The sequence below is a fragment of the Pseudonaja textilis genome, chromosome 3 (genome assembly GCF_049901715.1).
Source record: "Pseudonaja textilis isolate UNSWEBS1 chromosome 3, rPseTex1.2, whole genome shotgun sequence".
Taxonomy (NCBI): Eukaryota; Metazoa; Chordata; class Lepidosauria; order Squamata; family Elapidae; genus Pseudonaja; species Pseudonaja textilis.
In genome coordinates, this window is record NC_141992.1 from 98,288,115 (window position 1) to 98,309,076 (window position 20,962).

The 20,962-nt window shown below is 41.4% G+C and overlaps 1 protein-coding gene across 2 annotated transcripts in view; it reads right to left on the reverse strand.

The window, feature by feature from the left end:
* Positions 1 to 213: 213 nt before the first annotated feature.
* Positions 214 to 20,962, reverse strand: part of LOC113438189 (protein FAM163A) — a 105,033-nt gene continuing 84,284 nt past the window's right edge. For both annotated transcript variants that reach the window (XM_087930458.1, XM_026703465.2), the window contains 3 exons: positions 14,542 to 14,564; positions 11,610 to 11,724; positions 214 to 1,614 (listed from right to left, as the gene is read on the reverse strand). In XM_087930458.1, coding sequence (XP_087786584.1) covers positions 1,207 to 1,614; positions 11,610 to 11,702 — 501 coding nt within the window. In that variant the 5' untranslated portion in view covers positions 11,703 to 11,724; positions 14,542 to 14,564 and the 3' untranslated portion in view covers positions 214 to 1,206. The remainder of the gene's footprint in view (positions 1,615 to 11,609; positions 11,725 to 14,541; positions 14,565 to 20,962) is intronic.

A 20,962-nucleotide genomic window follows, 5' to 3' on the forward strand; every position in this document is an offset into this window, starting at 1 on the left:
CTGATACTTCAGAGAATGACCCTTGTGCTTGTTCAAAAGAATAGACCAAATAGTTTCCAAAATAGCCTTATGTACCATTCTTAGAAGATCAAACCATCAGAATTTCAAACACAGGAGCAACGTTTCATACATAGCAAAGTTTGCAGGCTTGCAGAAGTTATCAATCGAAATTTGAAACCAATCCAGTACATTTTTCTTTGTTGTCTGGCCAGTTCTATTTAAAAGGGTATTACCTTACAAAAGTCGTAGAACTGTTGAATTTGACACGGACCATTGTATTCAATACTTCCTCACCATAGCTTGATAATAAAAATATTACCTTTTGCAGTTCTACCAGCTTTAAGTACACGAAGATGGGAAGTTAGAATAAAGACTTGACCAAGCTTCAGTTGGGGTTGCAGGGGAGTGGCCTTTAGGTGTCAGGATGAATTGTTCTTAAGAAAACCTGTTCAGAATTGAGAATTTGGGGAGAACAGGATGTTTTTGCCATGTAAAAAATAATCAGATTTCAGAAGAAATTTGGTAATTTCTCCAATTCTTCAACTCGCAGTTTCTTACCATTAGTAAATGTATGTGCTTGTGTATGCGTGTTCATGTGTGTAATAAATACATTTTGACTGGCCTATTTTACATTCTAGTACAAATAAAGCATTCAGTTCATAAACGAATGGGTTACAGAAATAATCAAAACATTTCATTTCTTGTTTGTTCTTGTTTCACTTCAAATGAACCCTAATTCAGCAAACATGGTGTTACCTTTCCACTGGTTGTCTATATCCTGGTTGGGAATTATAATGTTCCCTAAAAAGTTCTGGAACTGATCGTCGTGAGCTTACTCTATTAATCAAGGGAAGTGAGTGGGTATTGCATTGAAGAGAGACAAATGGGTATGCCTAATGGTAGATCCCAAATCTCTTAGTGGTGGGGTGGAATTGTAAAGTGGATTCCATAAACCTTGAAATGCAAGATAGCCCTCATTAGACAAGAACCCTCAGTGGAAACAACTAGCACTTTGCAGGTTTGAAATTTGCACAACTCCCCCGTCCTCCCCTCCTTGGTTAGAGAGTTATAAATCTTTTGCTGCAAAGATCAGGAACAATGGTGGGTCTTGGACACATGTTCCATATTGGCAGAAACACATCACCTTAAAATCCCCACCCAACCAGAGGATCATACTGAAGCACCTGTGATAGTGATAGACAGTGATCATACTTCTGTACTGAAAGCCCTCAGATTTGGAAAAGTCCCGTGGATGGCGCAGTGATGGATCACCGGGTAATTTTGGTGGGTTGCCAGTTTGGCAGGCAGCCCCATATCCTTGCAGCATATGGGTGTGTAGGTGACACTCTCGCCCCCATTCCGTACCATGTCAGCGGTCTGTATATAAAAGGGAGCCCTGCAGGGGGAACAGACTGGGCCATAGTTCCGGTTACTCTGTTTGTTAAGCTCACAGGATGGAAAAGAGGAGCTTCCCTGCCCATCCATGATACGACAGTTGCAAGCATTGCACATAATGTAGTGTGAGTGCCGGGGAAGATTGACTTCTTCCTCCTCCTCTTCCTCCTCTTCTTCCTCTTCGGCTTCTTCAGATTCATCTTTCTTGCAGCAGTAATACTAAAGCAGGAGAGGAATATTTTTATTAGGACACAAAAAGTTTGTTGCATAGAGTAATGCTCTGAGAGTTCAGAATATTGACACACATTAAATTCAGCAATTTTCACATCAGGTTATGAGGTACATCAGATACATCAGTATTTCTGAATATTGCTGTCTGGAATTCTGGGAGTTGAAGTCAATTCCAATTTGCCAGCAGCATGAAGAAGATGACACCGGGGTGGGATTCTACCAATTTGCACCTATTTGCTAGAACCGGTTGTTAACATTCTAAGCAGTTCGGAGAACTGGTTGTTAGAAGAAATTACTGGCCTAATCCTGTAATGAAGGCAGGAAGGAAACATTCTGGTGTTGCTTATAGAAACTGCCTCTCCATTAACTCTTATTACATTATTGGCAGGATTAGACTTTCTGTCTCAGGAACTTCTCAGGATATTTTTTTTCTCCTTTGCTGGTACTTTGCTTGTGTGGAGTGACCATTTAAAGTTAAAATGGCACTGAAAAAAAGTGACTTATGATCATTTTTCACACTTACAACTGTTGCAGCATCCCCACAGTCATGAGAAGCCAGGCGAGGAGATGCGTTGAGTTGGCCACGCCCAGCCAGTCACATGACCACCAAGCCACGCCCACCAACTAAGCCATGCCCACAGAACCAGTTGTTAAAAAATGTGAATCCCACTCCTGGAAGACACCAATGGTCAACTGAGGCTCATGGGGGCACCAGGCTCAGGATGGCCAAAAGGGTGGAGAGGAGGGGCAGACTGGCAGGTGAGAGAGGTTGAAGCAGAGGGGAGCCCAGCAGGGCAGGAGAAACATGAAGTCCTTCCTTAACAACCATAATTGAGATTATCAGAACTTCTGTCGCTAAGCAGTATGATTACATGATATATTGCCGGAATGACCGCTTTGCTTAGAGATGGAAATTCTGGTTCCAGTTAGTGTTAAACAAGGACTACCTGTAGTTGGGATAAGAAGAAAAATTTGACAGTAGAACAGGAACTTTTAAAAATGCAGTGCATGAGTAACAAGAGCATTGTGCCAACCAACTTCAGAATGCTTTTCATGAGATGGCTGATAATGGGCAAGGCTGAAATTTCAGTATATATATTTTTTGTTTTTAGTCTTTACTCTTATCACATTCCATTTTATCTTTTATTGATTTTATCTTATTTTATTCCTACATAACAGATGAACTCACAACTCTGCCCTTTAGCTTAAAAGTTCTCAGTGCTGTGGGCAAGCAAAGGAGACATAGAATCAGCCCAAAAAACACTGAAACTAGCCGGGGTAGCAAAACAATTTTTATGAGCTCCTCATGCCAAAGGCTTCTCCAGAGAATCTAACATTCTCGAATCTGATGAATGCGGTGAACATAGCTGAGATACTCTCCCAACAATCTGATTAAGCACTGAGCTCCTCTTTTTAAAATAAAGATGATTCTCGTATGGAATGAAGACTTTCTGATAAACACTCAGTCTGTTTAGTGTATTATCCATCATGAAGTTAGCTTTTGTGCTTATGTCCTTAATGAAGATGATGAACTAAGTGAGGATGTAATTATAAAATCTTTTTCAGATTTTTTTGGGCTAATTATTGTCTTTTAACAGCTCACACTATTGTAAGTCTATTTGAGGAACAACAGCTATCTCTGTTAATACAGGTTTTTTTGTCTTTTAATGACCCCCATAATCCCTTGCATCAGGGCAACTGAATGGAGCTGAGTGTTTACTGGCCAGATGCCCTTCCTGTCAGCAATGCAGAGTTTGCAGTTGATATTTACTCATTGTGCCCAGAGAGAAATACCTGCCACTACCTAGGATCGAACTCAAAGCTTCCTGATTGTGAGGCAAAAACTCCACCTTTAGGCCACTGCACCACTATCTCTTGTTAAACCAGTGGGCCAGTGACCATTGGTGGTCCATGAGAAAATTTTGGGGGTCCGCAGAGAAATGTCACCCCCAAAGCACCCCCCAAAGCAATTAAGCCAGGGCACACAAGGCTGTGCTGCCCACATGGCCCGTGGGAACACAAGGCTTGTGTCACTTGCATTGCGAACAACATGAGGTAGTGAGGGGAGGGGGGGGAAGGCCAGTGGCGGGAACTTGCCCCACTCACCCCATGGGCCTGGTCCAGCCATCAGGCTATTTCTTTCCGCTTCTTCTGCTTTTGCTGCACGCAAGGAAAGCAGCAAAAGTCTTTCTTTCTCTTCCCCAAACTCCGCCAGAAATGAGTTTTGGGGACTCTGCAAGGCATCCTGCTCCAAGAGGCTGTGCCGGCGTGACAATCTCACAAAGACTCATTTCTGGCAGAGTTTGGGGGAGAGAAAGAAAGACTTCTGCTGCTTCTGCTGCTTTCCTTGCATGAAGCCAAAAGTCTCTCTCTTTCCCCCTGAGAACAGAGCTGGAGATGGTATCCTGCAATCTCAAATAAAGAATGATCGATCAGTAGGAAAACAGGGTGGGGAATTTTCCTGCAGACTTGGATTTTCCCAGGGTGTCTGGTCTGCAAGATTTAAAATTATGAGTTTGGTGGTCCCTGATGCCCAAAAGGTTGGTGTCCCCGATCTAAGGAAAACATTTGATGCTCACATTATTGTATCTTAGTGAGTTTCCTTGATAGACAGACTGTCTGACAGCTGCAAACACACAAGCCCAGACAAAAGAGAGGGGGAGTGGGAGGGAGGGAGGGAGGGAGGGAGGGGGAGGGAGAGAGAGGGATTTTTCAATCACTTATCAGTACAATCAATTAGTTCCATCTACTCTTAATGCTATTAATGCAAGAAGATGAGTTGCCAAAGGTTCTGGTCAATTTTCTTTCAGCCAACTGCTGCACTGCTAGCATTATACATTGATCCTGTCCATATTAACTGGCTCCTCCATATGCATGAAAAGGATCCAATTGTTTTTCAGCAGTTCATTAAGTCCATCGGTGCTACTAAAAATGAGGTTCTTTCTGGAACGTTTTGGAATTTATCCCGTTTGAGTGTTCAGTGATTTAATCATTGAGACCCCTTTTAAACAATGTTGCATCAGCTCATTCAATCTGAAATGCTGTCCAACTTGGACAGTTGTCATACTTAATCTAAACTTATTGCTAACCTTGACAGCAAGGGCTGTATTTAAATGCATCACTAACACAAGGGAAACATTCTTTTGCCCATTTCATAATGAATTGATTAACTTGTACAATGCATTGGCCAAAGAGATAATTCCCTTTAAAAGGGACGGGCTACCAAACCTAGGAAACAGCAAACCTTCTTGCCGTTTAAATGAAGACTTTAATTCTATCCACACTATGAAACACTAATCAAAACAACAGAGATGAGACCAAAGACAATTATGACTTTTTAAAATCTACACCAGGAATCTTGAAGCAGATGCCCTAATGGACATTCTATCTAACTCCTGTACACAAGTTGCCTGCCACTCTCTTCTTTAAGCCCTTGAAAAGCAAGACCAAGTAGCCCCTGGCACCCATCAATGGTACAAATGTGTCTCTCTGTGAGTATGTAAAAAGTACTGGTAATCATCTCCAGTTCAGCATGACGGAATGACACATCTGTCATATATAAGGCATCCCTCACAGTACAATGATTTGCAACTTCAAACAAAGTGATACTAGCCTCAATCTTCAGCCTGACTTTTACTGAGAATTCTCCAGGTAACAGTCTGTCAGTCCTTCAAGGCTGATCAAACTAAAAATCCAATGTCATGTACACCAGTAATAGTTTTGCCATAAAGCTTGAGTGACAGAATCTTGCAAGCCTGTAGAGTTGTAATTGCAGGAATGTTCCAATCTCGGATGGCAAACCTCAGATAAAGAATGTTTCCAAGCAAATACAACTCAGGTAAACAAAGTCACTAATCTAAAGGAGGATTAGAGAGAGGAAGTAAACATATGTTAGACTTAAGAGATAATTAATTGTATGGATTACTGTGCTAAACGATAACAAAAGTTAAGCAGTAACCAAAGTTAACTAGTGATGGAAGATAACTAAAAATGTTTATAAATGCAAGACTAGACTCCAATAAAGATCATCATGATTCAGTTGTTCATGATCAAACAACTTGACTGCCTCGTCATTACAACACAAGCCAGAAAGAAGTTTCCCCATTCCTCTCTTTTCCTTAATTTATTTTGATTACACTCCTTTTATATGAACATTGTCTTGGTAGCAACACTTTCTCTTGCCCCTCAAGGCCATTTCCTTTGCCTTCTACAATGATCATCTAATCTGACCTAATGATTCCATCTTCTGGTTTCTCAGGGGACATGTCATGACATTGGTCCACCTATAATACTGCTTCCTTTGTCCGAACCCCGTCTTATTACTAGGAATTGATTTCTAGATCTTAAAAGAAGTTACAAGATAAACACTCAATAAAAAGGAAGAAACATATCTGGGAACAATTTTTCCAAGCCACAAGAGATAAAATCTCTACAGCAGAGAATCTGGGAAATAGATGGAAGTAAGCAAAAAGGATTGAAACATTCCTTAAGGGCTGAGAAATAAGCATTAGAAGAAACTCAGGCAGTTTCTCCCTGATTCATTGGGAAGATGAAGCAGTCAAGCTTGCAAGATTCTATAATTACAGCCTATCTCAATTAAGTATCATTCTAGTCTTCTTCCTCTAGAGTCTGTTTCCTGATCTGGTCTGCCCAGAAGGACTGACCTTTATTCTAGTTTAGAAGATAATCACAAGCACTTTAGCCAAGAAGTTGGGCTGTCTTAAAGCTAAGATTTTAGCAAAGATGTGGAAAAAGTTTTATAGCCAATTATACCGTCCTCAGCTCACCAGTCTTTCATCTCAGTTAAGCCCATCCCCCCAATAATATTCTCACTTGGCCATCAGCCTTCTGGCTGGAAACTGTTGAATCAATCAATATTTTTTTAAAAAAACCACGATAGTAATTTGGTACCTGCTGAATTGTTAAAAAGTAATGTTGATTGGTGGATCTTTCTACTGACCTCCTTATTCACCCACATCAATAATACTGTCCATATGCCTAAAGAATGACATTGTTCTACTAGTGTTCCCCTCTTTAAAAAAGGAAATAGCATGGGCCCATCTAATTTTTGCTCTATTAGTTTCCTCAGCTTTTCTAGTAAACTATTTCATTTCTTATTTCATAAGCTTCTAAACTAGTTAGACTAGGAGAAATTTCTCACTAACTTTAGGAAAGGTACACCGACTAGGGATATATATGCTCTCCTGCAGTGTAGGGTAAAGAAATAAATGTTGCCCATGCACTCTCTATATACGTTGCCTTTATTGATCTAAAGTCAGCATTCAGTTCTGGAGAAAGGCTTTGGGTGAAGAGGTAATAATCACACTGGATAACACAGTTTTTCAAAATTTTTGCTTCCTGAAAAATCTTTGGTGATTATGATAGACTCCTTCAAACTGAACAAATATAATTTCAGAGTACCACACAGGAATCTTGAGAAATATGAAATTAACTTTTAATGAGTATAATATATTTACATGATTGGGGTGGGATTCAAAATTTTTAACAAATTTTAACAAATCTGTGGGCATGGCTTAGGTGGTGGGCATGTCTTGGTGGTCATGTTATTGGCTGGGTGTGGCCAACTCAATATCACATCAAGGCACGCATCTCCTTGCCTGGCCTCTCATGACTGTGGGGATGCTGCAACAGTCGTAAGCGTGAAAAATGATCATAAGTCACTTTTTTCAGTGCCATTGTAACTTTGAATGGTCACTCCACACAAGCAAAGTACCAGCAAAGGAGTGGGAAAAAACTCCAGAGACGTTCCTGAGACAGGAAGTCTAGTCCTGCCAAGAATGTAATAAGAGTTAATGGAGAGGCAGTTTCTATAAGCAACACTAGAATGTTTCCTTCCTGCCTTCGTTACAGGATTAGGCCAGTAATTTCTTCTAACAACCGGTTCTCCGAACTGCTTAGAATGTTAACAACCGGTTCTAGCGAATAGGTGCGAACTTGTAGAATCCCACCCCTGCACATGATTTTTCCAACATGCTGTGTGAGTTCACAAGGCTGAAAGTGTTTTGCTACTGATTTTCATTTGTACTCAGTATCCAATGCCTCTCACAGCAATGTGCAACAATAGTCAGCCAGCATTAATGGATTCCAGTTGCCACTGTGGCAATGTCCCATTGAAACCTTTCACCAATTCTATCTAGATTTTCGGGAAAGAAGTCCAAGTGTGAATACAGAAAATGACTCCTCAGGGGTTTCATGGTCTTATACACTGAGAGAAATTTGTCAACAAGCTGGATGTAGTTTAGATACTTTGTAGTTAGCAAGAAAATTCTCAAGGACATCCTTGAATGCTTTCCAGACAATTTTCTCTGGCCCCAGTAACAGATCTTTTTAATCACTTGTCACTGATGGTATATAGCTCAGGGCTGCCAAACTCACATCATCATGGTGGTGTCTCATGACATATCGGGACTTTTTCCCCCTTTGCTAAACCGGGCTAGGTGTGGCCAGCACGTGATGCATCTGGCCCATGGGCCAGGAGTTTAACACCTCTGGTATAGCTGATCTGTGGGCCCACAAAAATGCCTTCCTTAACCTTATTCATTGCTTTCACAAAATTTTTCATAAGTCTAAGTTTTATGTGAAGCGGATGCAACCATTTTTTGGTCAGATTAACAAATGGTTCATGTACCATGTTTTCCTGCACACCAAACTGAATGTAGCCCTTCCTCTTTATACTGGATATTTAATAAAGTCTGCATTGCCATTGCTAACCTAGAAGGAACAGACGTGGTACAATATTTCAAACCGCACTCTAACTAAAACAAGTGCATTCTGCCTATCGTTAAAAGGATGACTGGAGATAGTAAACCAACAACCTCATAAGGTCAGGCTGAGAAATAGTGAATTAACTCACACAATGACAAATCTTGAATTTCTTTCATGTGTGAATTAGCCTTGTGTTTACATGGTCCTCCTCCCTCTCTTTCTTTTATCCTGTGGATGTGATCAAAACAGTGAAGTGGTGACTACAATGGTGCACCTACAAAACAGGTGGAGCTTCAAACGTATTCATTGCAGTCACCATGCTGACTTTTTGGACCAAACTATGAGAGACACATCTACTGCCTGCAAAGAATTCCACCACTGCCATACTCTTCATTTTTAATCTAGCTCTAGTTAAGGATAAAACAAGCCTTGACTTTGAAGCCACAGTTTGATTAAAACACTCTAGCAAACCAAGTGTAACAAAACCAAATTATGCTAATTTTTTTTAATATAGAGTATATATTTAATATAACACAACTCTCTTGCATGGCTGTCCCATTCATATATGTAGCGATAGTATATCTGAGCTGCATTCCAAACAGCAAAATCACTACTTTTAGGTCTCCACAGATGTTCCAGGTGTACTTGGTGTACTGGTTGAGCTTCAACAATAGTTGCATGTTTTTGTATGTTTCTTTCAAGTATGCAAGCATAGCCAACAGATACTGAAGGATGTACATTGCCATTGTATATTAAAAAAAAAGGTTAAATAATGGTTAAACTGAGATACACCCCAAAGTGTTCAGGAAGCAAATCTTTATTGCCCAGTGTCATCTATCGGGCAGATGTTATTCTGCCAAATTAGGATGCTGACACACAATAGAGTATAGTATAGTACTGTACAGTACGGTATGGTGTGGTGTGGCATAGCGTGGCATGTGGTGTGTGGTGTGTAGAGTATAGAGTAGAGCAGAGCAGAGCAGAGCAGAACAGAAAACAGAACAGAACAGAACAGAACAGAACAGAACAACAGAGTTGGAAGGGACATTGGAAGTCTTCTAATCCAACCCTCTGCTAAGGTAGGAAACCCTATACCATTTCAGACAAAAGATTGTCCACTCTCTTCTTAAAAACAGGACCACCTCAGAAGTGAGACATGGCAATAAAGGTCAGCTTTCTGCAGATATTTCCATTTAGAAAGGAGAGAAATGGTTGCCACTTTAATGAAAGCAGAATTTAATCTCCTTATATTTAAAAATGGGCCGTTGGCTCTGCTTTTGTAAACAGATGATGCAATCCTTGCAGTTTACTGCAGAGAAGAATTGCTTACAATTAACCACACCAAAACTATGTTTTTCCCACCAAAGGACTGATATGTCACAAACAATGATAGCAGCTAAATTATAATACTATAGATCAGGGGTGTCCAACCTTTCACCTTCCCTGGGTCACATTAGAAGATGAAAATTTGGTTTGGGCCGCACATAAAATAAAATAACAGTAACGATACCTGATCATCCAAAAAAACCCATAGAAAACATAGTTAACATATTAAATTTATTTGGAAATGAAGTTAGTGAGATGTTTTTATTATTTATTATTTATTATTTATTTAAAATTATTTATTTTTTATCACGTTTTTTTATCACAGTTTTTTTATCACAGTTTATTTTCTGGCCAAATTTTGTGGGGGGAGAAAGCTCACCCGCCTCGCGCCTACCTCTCCTCCTGCAAATGGCCTGGCTGGATGAGGCAGGACTGGAAGGCAGAAGCAGCAGCAGCGGGGGGGGCAGAAGCGGTGGGGGCAGAAGTGGTGGCGGGGGCAGCAGCGGTGGTGGAAGAAGTGGCAGTGGCGGGGGCAGAAGCAGCAGCAGCGGCGGGGCAGAAGCGGCAGCGACGGCGGGGGCAGAAGCGGCGGCGGGGGCAAAAGTGGCGGCGGGGCGGCGGTGGCAACAGCAGGAGGTGGCGCTCTGACAGCACCCGCCTTTTCTCTTGCTGCTTGGCCTGGTGCTCGCCTTGCCCTGCCTCGCGCCTGCCTCTCCTCCTCCTCCTCGCTGGCTCTGGCGCGAAGGTTGGGGTGGGCACTGGGCCGCATTACGAGACGACCTGGGCCGCATGCGGCCCGCGGGCCGTGGGTTGGACAAGCCTGCTATAGATCTTTTAGGTATCTCAGCACAAGATTTTAACACTCAGGAAACTGCTGGGAACAAATTAAGCCTATTTGTGAAAAGGCCGATAATAGTGCTAAGGCCATGCTTAATATCTGAACAGGGAAGAACATACCTGTTACCCTAAGATCTTCTAAAGTTTATGTACTTCCCAAATATTATATGGGTCACTATATAACTTACTCACTCACCCATAATAACTTGAAGTCTCTAAATATAGAATATAGACCAAATTCTTAAGAGGACTGTTTGAAGCACCTTGCTGTATTCCAAAAGCAGCATTTTGTTCACAAACTATATTGATTTCCTTGGATTTTAGGGCATATATATATATATTGGCTCTACTTATGGCTTAATTAATGTTGCCATTTTGGTTTTAACACTTAGATTCTAGTTTTAATGTTCTGCTATTCATCTTCACTATAGTGTACTAAACGCCATACACAGTCCTGGTGATATCTTAGAAATGTTTTAAACTCCAAGGGATTTTATTGCTCTTTCTAGATAGTATCTATACTTTCTTTGCTATGTGAGGGCTCCTTGAACTTTGTTTTTTATTTTATTTTTTATAATGGTTGACTATTCAATTTGCTAAGATATCTAAGAACAACAATTAGATTTGTGGCCTAGATAGTGTTATGTCCTTAAGACTAACCAAGGTTTCCAACCAGGTCCGTTCCTATTGCGGGGGCGTTTGCAGCTCCCATTGGCTGGCTCCCTTCGACAGCCGGCTATAAAAGCCGGCTGCAAGGCTGAGCCAGCTGCTGTTCGCTGAGCATGTCTGCCTGTTAGCCTGCAAATGCGACAGCCCTTTATTCTGTTGAATAAAGCCATTCCGTGTTAATGCTCTGGTCTAGCCTCTCATTATTCGATCTATAACAGATAGTATTTTACCTGAGCTTACCATCCTCAGAGCTCTCATTTGTTATTTCTGTCCCAGAGCTGTCCGTGCATTAAGTTGTTCTTATTTTACAGAAGAGAAGTGTTACATCTGAGGAACATGAAGCAAAAATGCTTGTTGCATACAATGTTCTATTGTCCTTGAATGCAAAAGGAAGTATATGTTTTATACACTGGAAGGAGTCTTACCTGTAACCTACAATAGCAAAGAACTGCAATGATACACAATAAGATGACAGTTGCTAGTATTCCGCCAGTGATGACAACAGTTCCTGCTGTCATCCGACCGATTCTCCATCAAATTCTAGAAATGGAGGAAAGACAGGAGAGCTAAGCTAATAGAACTAGTTATAAGAAGTAAAAATCGCTCCAGCGATGAGATCCCTATATGTCCTGTTGTTTTTATAGCTTTATAAAGATAGCTTTAAAAATAATCTAAATAAGATTTTCATAAAGCATCTTGCTTAACTAGTTGGTCAACAACTGAGTTGGTTTTTACCATTAAAACTTTTCAGCTAAATATTAGGGGTATGTTTATTTGGTTGCACAACTATGTTGATCATTTTATTATAAGGAGGAATATTGTTATCTCTGACAGTTATTGAATACATTTATAATGTATGTTTCCTTCAGTATTTTCAACATTGGCCTATCTCTTTCTACCAAATTACCATGGCCGTTGAGATGTGGATCAGTATTTCTTTTAAACTGCAGTGAAAAAATCAGCACATTGAGTCTGAGCATTATCTATATCAGTAGTAGGTACAACATATTCAAGGGCAGGGATGGGGAATTGAATCTGATTCAAGTTGGGTTGGATAAAAATAAGGCTTCACCAGGAGAAAACTCTTCTTTGGAAGGTCCAGCCATACTTCCTTTGTTCAGACAGAGGAGTTCTTCACAATACATCTGCTGTTAGAGTGCAGAAAGGAAGTTATCCCTCTAAGCTTTCTATAAAATGGAAGAAGTATCCCTTATTTCTAAGTGAGTAAAAGAAGATTTTTGTCGACCTCCTCCTGCACACAAAAAAGGGAATGATTTGGATGCCCTTGCTTTGTGCAACTCATTTATTTGTGTGGGTAGGTAAAACAAATCATGACATTTGGACAAGCCAGGGTTTTAATTCAGGAAGGGATTAGCTTTTGTCGTTGGTTTCTTACTTGCATTTACAAACTGAATTAAGATTAAAGAATGCATCAAGTGAAATGTCATTGTATGAAGCTAGACTCAGAAGCTTCTAGGAAGCAACAAAAAACAAGAACTCTTCCTTGGTTGAGTTAATTCTAGCAATTTGTATTCTGACGTATATTCCTTTGAACATTGAAATGCCATTTCACTATCAGGGACAACAAACTTATCCACTCTCCACTTTCCACTTAATATATGTTGAGTGAAACATAGAAAACTGGCAGCAGAAAAAAAACTAGTGGTCCATCAAGTCTACCCTTTAGGTTTTCTTTCTTTTTTTAATTAGTTTATTCATTATTTTAATTCTTATTTTTATTTATTTCATTTTGAATTTTTGTCAGATGATGGACATGTATTTATTCCAAGCATGCTTAAATTCCCTTATTGATGATTGATTCACAATCTCTGCTGGAAATTGGTACCAAGCGTCCCTACTCTATGTGAAGTAATACTTTCTAATATTAATTTTGAACTTCCTTTCTGCCAGTGAGGTTACACCCCCATGTTTTTGAAACAGGCTTGTGTTTCTTCCCCTCTCTCAAATATTATTTTCCTACCTCTGCAAAACATTTCAGTCTGCTAATAGCTCCTGTGTGGATGTCACTTGGCTGCATGCTGATCCATTTCCACATAATCACTTTTCTGCCCATAATTAGACTATGAATCGAATGATATAACTGCAGCAAGCTTATCTCCAGTGAATCCAATTTTTAACAGAAACTATTAGTGCTTACTTTCATTTGTAGATTTGTTTGTACATTTATTTTCTTAAGTTTTCATGGGTACTTACATGTATGGTATTCAGCTTTGCTCGGGTATTTTCCCACATCATTGTAGTGTGCTTTTAAAGTTGTAGCAACGTTTCGGCAGAATCTCATCTGCCATCAATCAGGCTTCTGTATTGTGTTCATTTGTGAGTCAGACTTTCACAGCTATTTCAGTTTTAAATTTGGGACTAGCCTACTGCTGTGCCAGAATGTTTTTTTCTTCATCCTGATTGGTTGGGAGTCTTGGTCTGTGTTTATTGGTCTTGGAGTTTGCTGTGTTCTGCTTGATTGGTGTTTCTAATATCTTCGGTCTGTTTTGTGGCTTTTTTGTCTTGATTGGCTGGCAACATTGTGTTCCTGTATTGGAGGCTTTTAGTGCGGCTTGGCTTGGCTATCATTTATTAGGAAGCTAGGTTTCATCTGGGTGCCTGGTTGGGGTGTGTTTGAGCTGGAGGTATCAGGGGGATCTGTTTGTGCCCAGGTGTTTGCCTGGCTTGTGGTGTGGAGATTTTTTTGTTTGTGAGTGCAGGCTTCCAATTAATTGACAGTCTGGTGGAATCATCTCTTCTATTCATGCTTTCAGGTCTTTTTTCAATCTCTATGGCTTCTCTGATAATTCTGTGGCTGGGGTTTTCTATAGTGGCTAGGGTTTTGGTGCCATTGAAGTCGATGCTATGACCTGTTGCTTTCATGTGTTGGACTAGGAAGTGTGTTCCAGCTTTTTTACTGCATTTTTGTGTTCATCCAGGCAGGTACTTATTCTTCTATTGGTCTGTCCAATGTATGTGGCGGGGCATGATGCACAGGGGACTTCATATATGCCTTGGTTTTCCAGGTCAATTTTATCTTTGGGGTTTCTAAGGATGGCTGCTATTTTTCTGTCTGTTTTGAAGGCAGTCTTGATGTGATGCCTGTGTAGTATCTTACTGATTTTGTCTGTAGTACCTCTTATGTAGGGCAGGACAGCTGTTCCATACGTCTGTTCATCTTCTAGGTCTCCATTATGTCTCAGTGTGCTTTTGTGGTTGATTTTGCTTTTGTGGAAGTGATTTTGCTTTTGTGGAAGCCATTTGTACATTTATTTCACATTTTTTGGAAACTCTCAAGCAAACATGTTTACATAGAAAGTGAATCAACACTCACATAAAATAGTTAAAAATACTTACGTTCAATGAAGGGTGTATTGGACCTGCAAAATAAAATAAAGAAGAAAACTGATTAAATTGTTCACATTCTCGTTCTCAACTCCCCAATTGGTTTAAAACATTTTTTTCCACTCCTAATACAAATTTGCAGTATTTCCAGTGGACATAATTTGTTCCATCCCAGTCATATAATCTTATAACTTTAGCTAGACATGAAAGCTTGATGGATGGATGCATGAACTACATATTTATTTACATATTTTTTGGTCTGAAATTCCTTCTAATGTCTGGAATCAGCACTTCTGATTATTGTGATATTTATTGTCTTCTACCAAGTATTCTTCTATCCTGGTTATTCAAAGAAAACCCAGGGTAACATTAAACATAGAATGTATAAATTGTTACTCTACACTATATATTAATGGGGATGAGAAGTCATAGCAGAGAGATAAAAAGCAATCCATTTAATTTGAGATAAGAAATATATGCCTTTCTCCTTACCTGGGAATAAACATAACAATAGAATATATTTCATATTTATTCATAGGAATAAGAAGAGACAGGTTTAGGATTTTCTGCCTTCAGTTCCTAAATTTTCTAGATCTGCATTATTTTAGATCGTAGACATCTAAAATTAGTTCCCTGTGGTAGTTGTCTTATCCTGCTTAAGAGGATAAGTAGTAGGTGTCCTGATATTTTTTGCTGGTTCTTGAGCAACTCACTATATGCCTTCAGTTTAAACAGGTTCAGTAAAGAATGGTCAGGCTTTCTATAGGCATATTGTCTTTGTTTAGTATTTACTTAGTTTGGAATATGACCATCTGGGCCATAGCACATTTTCTTACCTGCCATAGTTCGATTTAAAAACAATAGCAATAATGTCTAACAAAGATTTGTCAAGTATTAACATTTGCTCAGGATTTCTGGGGGAAGTATGGTGAACAGAAGATATCCCCATGAAAGAGGACTTGACAACTGCAGCAAAGACCTAGTGAGTAAATCAGTTCCTTGGAAACTCTCTAGATAAGAAAAGGACAGGAGATTGGCACATGTGCTCCAAAAATCTGCTCCTTGCAATGTGAAGCAAATCACCTGCAGTTGTTAAGTGGGATATAACATGATTGCAACCTGAGATTTTATTGCTGGCTTCTCCATTGACTTTGCTTGTTGGGAGCCAGCTACAAAGCTTACAAATAATGATGATGTAATTCTGATACAATAAGACAGTCACAAGTTCAAGGACCGATTTTAAAGTTGTTTTTTCAGTGCCACTATAACTTTGAATGGCCACTAAACATGGCAGTTGTTAACCTGGGAGGATCTCTTTCTTTGCCAGGACGTGAGAAAGTTGCATTAAGTTTAATATAATGAAATCTGTCAGCTTTTCAGTGATCTTTCCCAATGATTAATTTACACACAATGGTGTAATTGACACATCATACTAAATCGCAAAGTTTGATTTTTAGCTTAGCATGCTGCATAAACCCAGAGAAGTACAGTTTCAGCAAAGTAAAGTTAAGTAGACCATGGCTTAGTACAGGGTAGAAACTCCGTCAAAATCAAGATATAAGTATTGCAGGCTAACTCTACCCACAGCCAGGAGTTTGATTCAAGGTTTCCATCCTTCCAAGTTAGGTCAAATGAGGACCCAGATTGTTGGGGGCAATATGCTGACTCTGTAAACCACTTAGAGAGAGCTGTAAAGCACTATGAAGTGGTATATAAGCCTAAGTGCTATTGCTATTGCTACAACTATAACTTTTCTTGTGAGTTTTTTTTCTAAAAGCCACTGTTCTCCCAAACTGATATAATTCCCACTCATTTACATGGAGTTTGTCCAAAAGTTCAATGTTAGCCCTATTCAAGTCAATCAGATCTTGGCTCTCTTCTTTTTGTAAGCTCTACTTACATTAAGACTCATTAAGAAATGGGAAGCTTCACCTCCTACAGAGATTAGGTTGATGTGTATTTCAGACACTCCATAAGGGATCCTCTAAAGCAGGGGTCTCCAACCATGGCAACTTTAAGACTTGTGGACTTCAACTCCCAGAATTCCTCAGCCAGCTGGCTGAGGAATTCTGGGAGTTGAGGTTCACAAATCTTAAAGTTGCCAAGGTTGGAGAACCCTGCTCTAAAAGGAAACCTCAGAAAAGCTATCCAGAGTTGGAGAAGGGGCTGATCTGCATGCCAGAGTTAGTCCCTATGAAGAATGGTTACAAAAGGTGGGGAGAAGATCTTGTTTGATCAGAGAAGGATCAGTATGTTTATTATGGACTGGAGATGGCTTATGAACTTTTTGCTGAAAAAAGAAAAAAAATAGACTTGTGATTTATAGGTCTGAAGATTAGAAAGACTAGCTTATGGTAAGAAGGAAATTATGAGATGGTAAAATGTAAATGCAGTTATAACTGCATTTACATTTTACCCTCTCATAATTTCAGAACTATTCAGAAGATTCTTTAGAACTTTTCTTTTTCCTTTTTCCTTTTCTTTTTTTTCTATATATTTTTTCGCCTTGTTATGACTTTTCCTTATTCTTCTTTAATTCAAAATTTGTACTGTTTCTAATTATGTTGAATTCTTCAATATACATTATTTTTTAAAAGGGTGGGCCAAAGGTGAGAAAAACAGAGGAGAAAGTGGGATGCACTGAGCAGTTAAAATAACTCGATCAGCTGACTGCAGAGAGATTCAGGACACAGATTGTGTAGTTCTATTTCCTAGGGCACATTGTTCAACTTCCACAGAGCCTTGCAAAGGATCATCACTATGTGCAATTTTCAAGAGGAAGAAGTTGAATCTGTTAAGGAGAAACCTACAATGGATTTTGATCATTGTATTTTTTTATACTCTATCCCTTAGTTCCAAATTAATATTTAAGCCTAACATTTTTATCATAATTCATTACAGTGACCAGTGACCAGACTCAAGTTTACAACTGTTTTTATGCTCATAAAGCAAGTCACTGAGGTCATTAATTGAATCACACGGTCGTTAAGTGACCCACTTGATCATTAAGAAATTCAGTGTATCCAATGGGCATTTTTTTGGTCATTTTCTGCTGGAAAATGGCAAAAAAGTCACAAATCACAGTCATGTGATTGTGGGATAGTGCAATTGGTTGTAAACACAAGCTGGTTGCCAAGCACCTGAAATGCAATCACATGAGTGGGAGAGAGGGGTGACAGATGTAACTTTGAGGATGGGTCCGAAGTAGCATTTTAAAAAGTCCGTTGTAACTGAATAGGTTTTAAGTGGGTACTACCTGTATGGATTTCCACTGGCCAAAGAGGTTTTGGCTTAACCAGCCAATTGAGTGGGACTGATCTACAGTGCTACACAAATATTATAAAAGGTTGATTCACATACAAGTTTTATTTTAACTGCCATGGTTAATAACTAGGTACTAGACTATGAACTTATTCAATCTTTAAAAAAATGCTGTCCCTAGGCCAGTTATAGCCCCTTGGAATAAGATTTTTCTCTAGCTGAATTAATGCCCAGTCAACATCATATGATGATTCTCCCTTGTCCTATTATGACCCATCAGAAAATAATAAAACCCCAACCTGTCTTTTTCCTGGTCATTCCATAATACTGTCCCTAACAGAAGGAGGAGCACTTGAAATCTCCTCTTAGTTACCATAGCAACTTAAGCCCCCAAACTTCCCAAATTAGCTCCCGTGCACTAGAGGGCCACTTCCTTCAAGAAACCAGAGCTGAAGTATCTGGCGACTGTTTTATTCTTATATTCCTTTCCAATGAGGAGTTGACCTGCCTGTTTTGCTGCCAAAGAAGCTTTGTTCAGAGAAGAGTCTGTTCCTTTTGCTTTAGATTTCTGTTTCCCTAAAAGAAAGAAGATGCTTCTACTGAGGAATGGGTAAGACAAATGCAAACTAGACATCTTAGGGGAGCAACAGAGTCATTTCTCTAGTCAGAAGAGAAAGAAGCAAATATGTTGAGGTGCAACAAGACAAAAATAGCCACCAATGTCCTACCTCGCAGAACCCATGTGGACCCACTTCCAGATTGATTGTTGCATCTCCTCAAGAGCCAGAATAAAACCAACCAGCAGTCATGTGGTGTCAGGAAAACATGGGAGATTAAATATAAACCTAAAACAGCAATAAACGTTCTCACAATCCTAATTCTCTTTGCCACTCATGATATTCTAGCAGCCATCGAAGGAGTTCACACAAGCTTTTCCATAGAGCTGTCTCGAGTGTCCAGGTTGGGAGGAGCTCCAGTCTCGGCTCTCACAGGCTGAGCTTGAGATTGAGGCACGCCTCTCACCATCACGTGGTCCTCCGGGCGCGCCCCAGTTTTTTGCTCAGCCTCGTGGCAGTCAGGCTGGTTTTCCTTTTGCTCCTGGTCGTTCTAGCACCTTGTGTTTTCTTTTTTTTTTTTTTGATCAACTTGGACTCTCAGACAGCGCAGGAAACTGAGGTTTGAGCTCCCTAGGGAGCCTTTTTCTTCTAAGGGGAATTGTTTCACTATCCTTTTAAGGGAGAATCCAGCGCTTCGAGTGCTGCCCCCTCCGATTGCTGCCTTTTCGCTCCGTGCGAAGCTGCATCGTTTCTTTCCTGCCTGTTTTTGTTCTTTGGCCGTTTCCCCCACGAACGCCCTCTAACCCAGGGAGATGCTTCCCTGCCTCTCCCAGGTACTTCTTTGTGGCCTCCGGGCCTTTTTAACTTCTCCTGGGTGATAGCCGCCGCTGGGGATTGCCTCGTCATTGCGCCCTCCATTTTGGGCTCCCTGTGGCGTCAGCCATCTTGGGAGTGGCAGGAGTCGCCGCCATCTTGTGTGTGGCCGCATGGCCGGGCGCCATTTTTCAGAGGCCTATAACAGGGTTTTTCTTAAGGTTTTATAGGCAGACTCCGGACTGCCTATATCCTTGCCTGTTTGCACTTAGTTTCTATCAGGCTAACCAGGGTTAGTTGGCTCTGTAGCCCTTCCCCAGCAGGCGAGTTAGCAGCTCTGCCATCCCCTTCCCGGTCCGTCCGGCAGGGGTAGCTGCCTGGCGTTCAACTTTTGGCTAATTGGCTTCTGGGCTAGGCCCTGCTGTGCAACAGCCTCCTATTTTAAATACAAAAAAATTTTTTTGATCAAAAGGGGGTGCGAAATGTGCGCTAGGATACCCGGCCTCTACGTAGGCCGCATCCAAACGTGCAACTGTCCGAGGACCCGTGATGGCACTTTACTTTAAAATTTTTGGTTGGTAGCCCCAGGGACGCCTGCCACTGCTCGAGGCCTACCTGCAGGCCGCATTGTGTTTGATTCCTGGGCAGATCCTTGGAATGTCCAAATCCCTGCTGGTACCTTGCAATCCTGCCTTGGTACTCCTCTAGATATAGGAGTCTACTGGCTACACAGTCTCTCCCCAGCAAGGGAGGTAGCAGCTCCGCCATCCCCTTCCCGGTCCGCCTGGCAGGGGCGGTTTTTTGGCGTCCATCTTTGGCAAATGGCTTCTGGGCTAGGCCCTACTTCTCAACAACGTGCAAAGCACCTCTGTTGCCCTTGACCTAGGGGGTGCGAAACGAGTACTGGGTTTCCGGCCCCTGCTTAGGCTGTGTCCAGCCTTGTTAATCACCTCACGTTAATCAAGAACTTTCCTCCTTTCTCCTCTCCAGATGGCAGACGACAATGCATCTCGTGGCACTTCACTGAAGGCCAAGGCTGAGTCTCACCACCTGCGCAAACAAGCACAGGAAACATCCAAAGCCTCTCAAAGGGATGCCCTTAGGCGACACAGGGCCCTTGAAAAGGAGATTGACAGATGCTCTAAGGAGTCAAGCTCTGTGCCTCTGGACCCTTCCAATCCCACTCCCTCTACCTCCACTCATCCTCCCTCCTCCCCTGCTTCTGCCTCTTCATCGCAGCCTGGACAGGCCCCTGAGGCCACCTTCCCCCCGCTGCTGCAGGTCTGCGCCCGGAGGAGCCTCACCCACCCCCACGGTGGAAATCCCGAAAATCTCAAACGAGCGATGGAGCTGGCCATCCGGCACGGGATAGCACAACAGTTTCAGCAGCTGACCGGTCTGGCCCCTAGGCCTGAGGTCCCCGAGGCTCGAGGATCAGCAACTTCGCATGGTCAGGTAGCTCTCCACGGGACTTGACCCTGCCCTTGGAGATGGAGGAGATGGAGGCCCAGGAACTCGGGGACCCTACCCTCTTTGGGGACGAGGAGGATCTCGAATTGGGGTCTGTCGTAGACAGTGAACTCCTCTCGGGAGCAGGCCCCCAGAAGGGGACATGTCGGAGGACGAGGGCCTCTCTCCAGGCCAGCCCGCTTTCTGGGGCTGTTTAAACCACATCTATTTAGGTCCCTCATCTATTTAGGTCCTCCTGTTCAAGGCCAGGAATACCTCAGGCCTGAACCCTCCCCCCACCCAACCCAGCGGCATCGGGATTCCTCCCGACTCCATTTTCTCCCAGCCTGTGG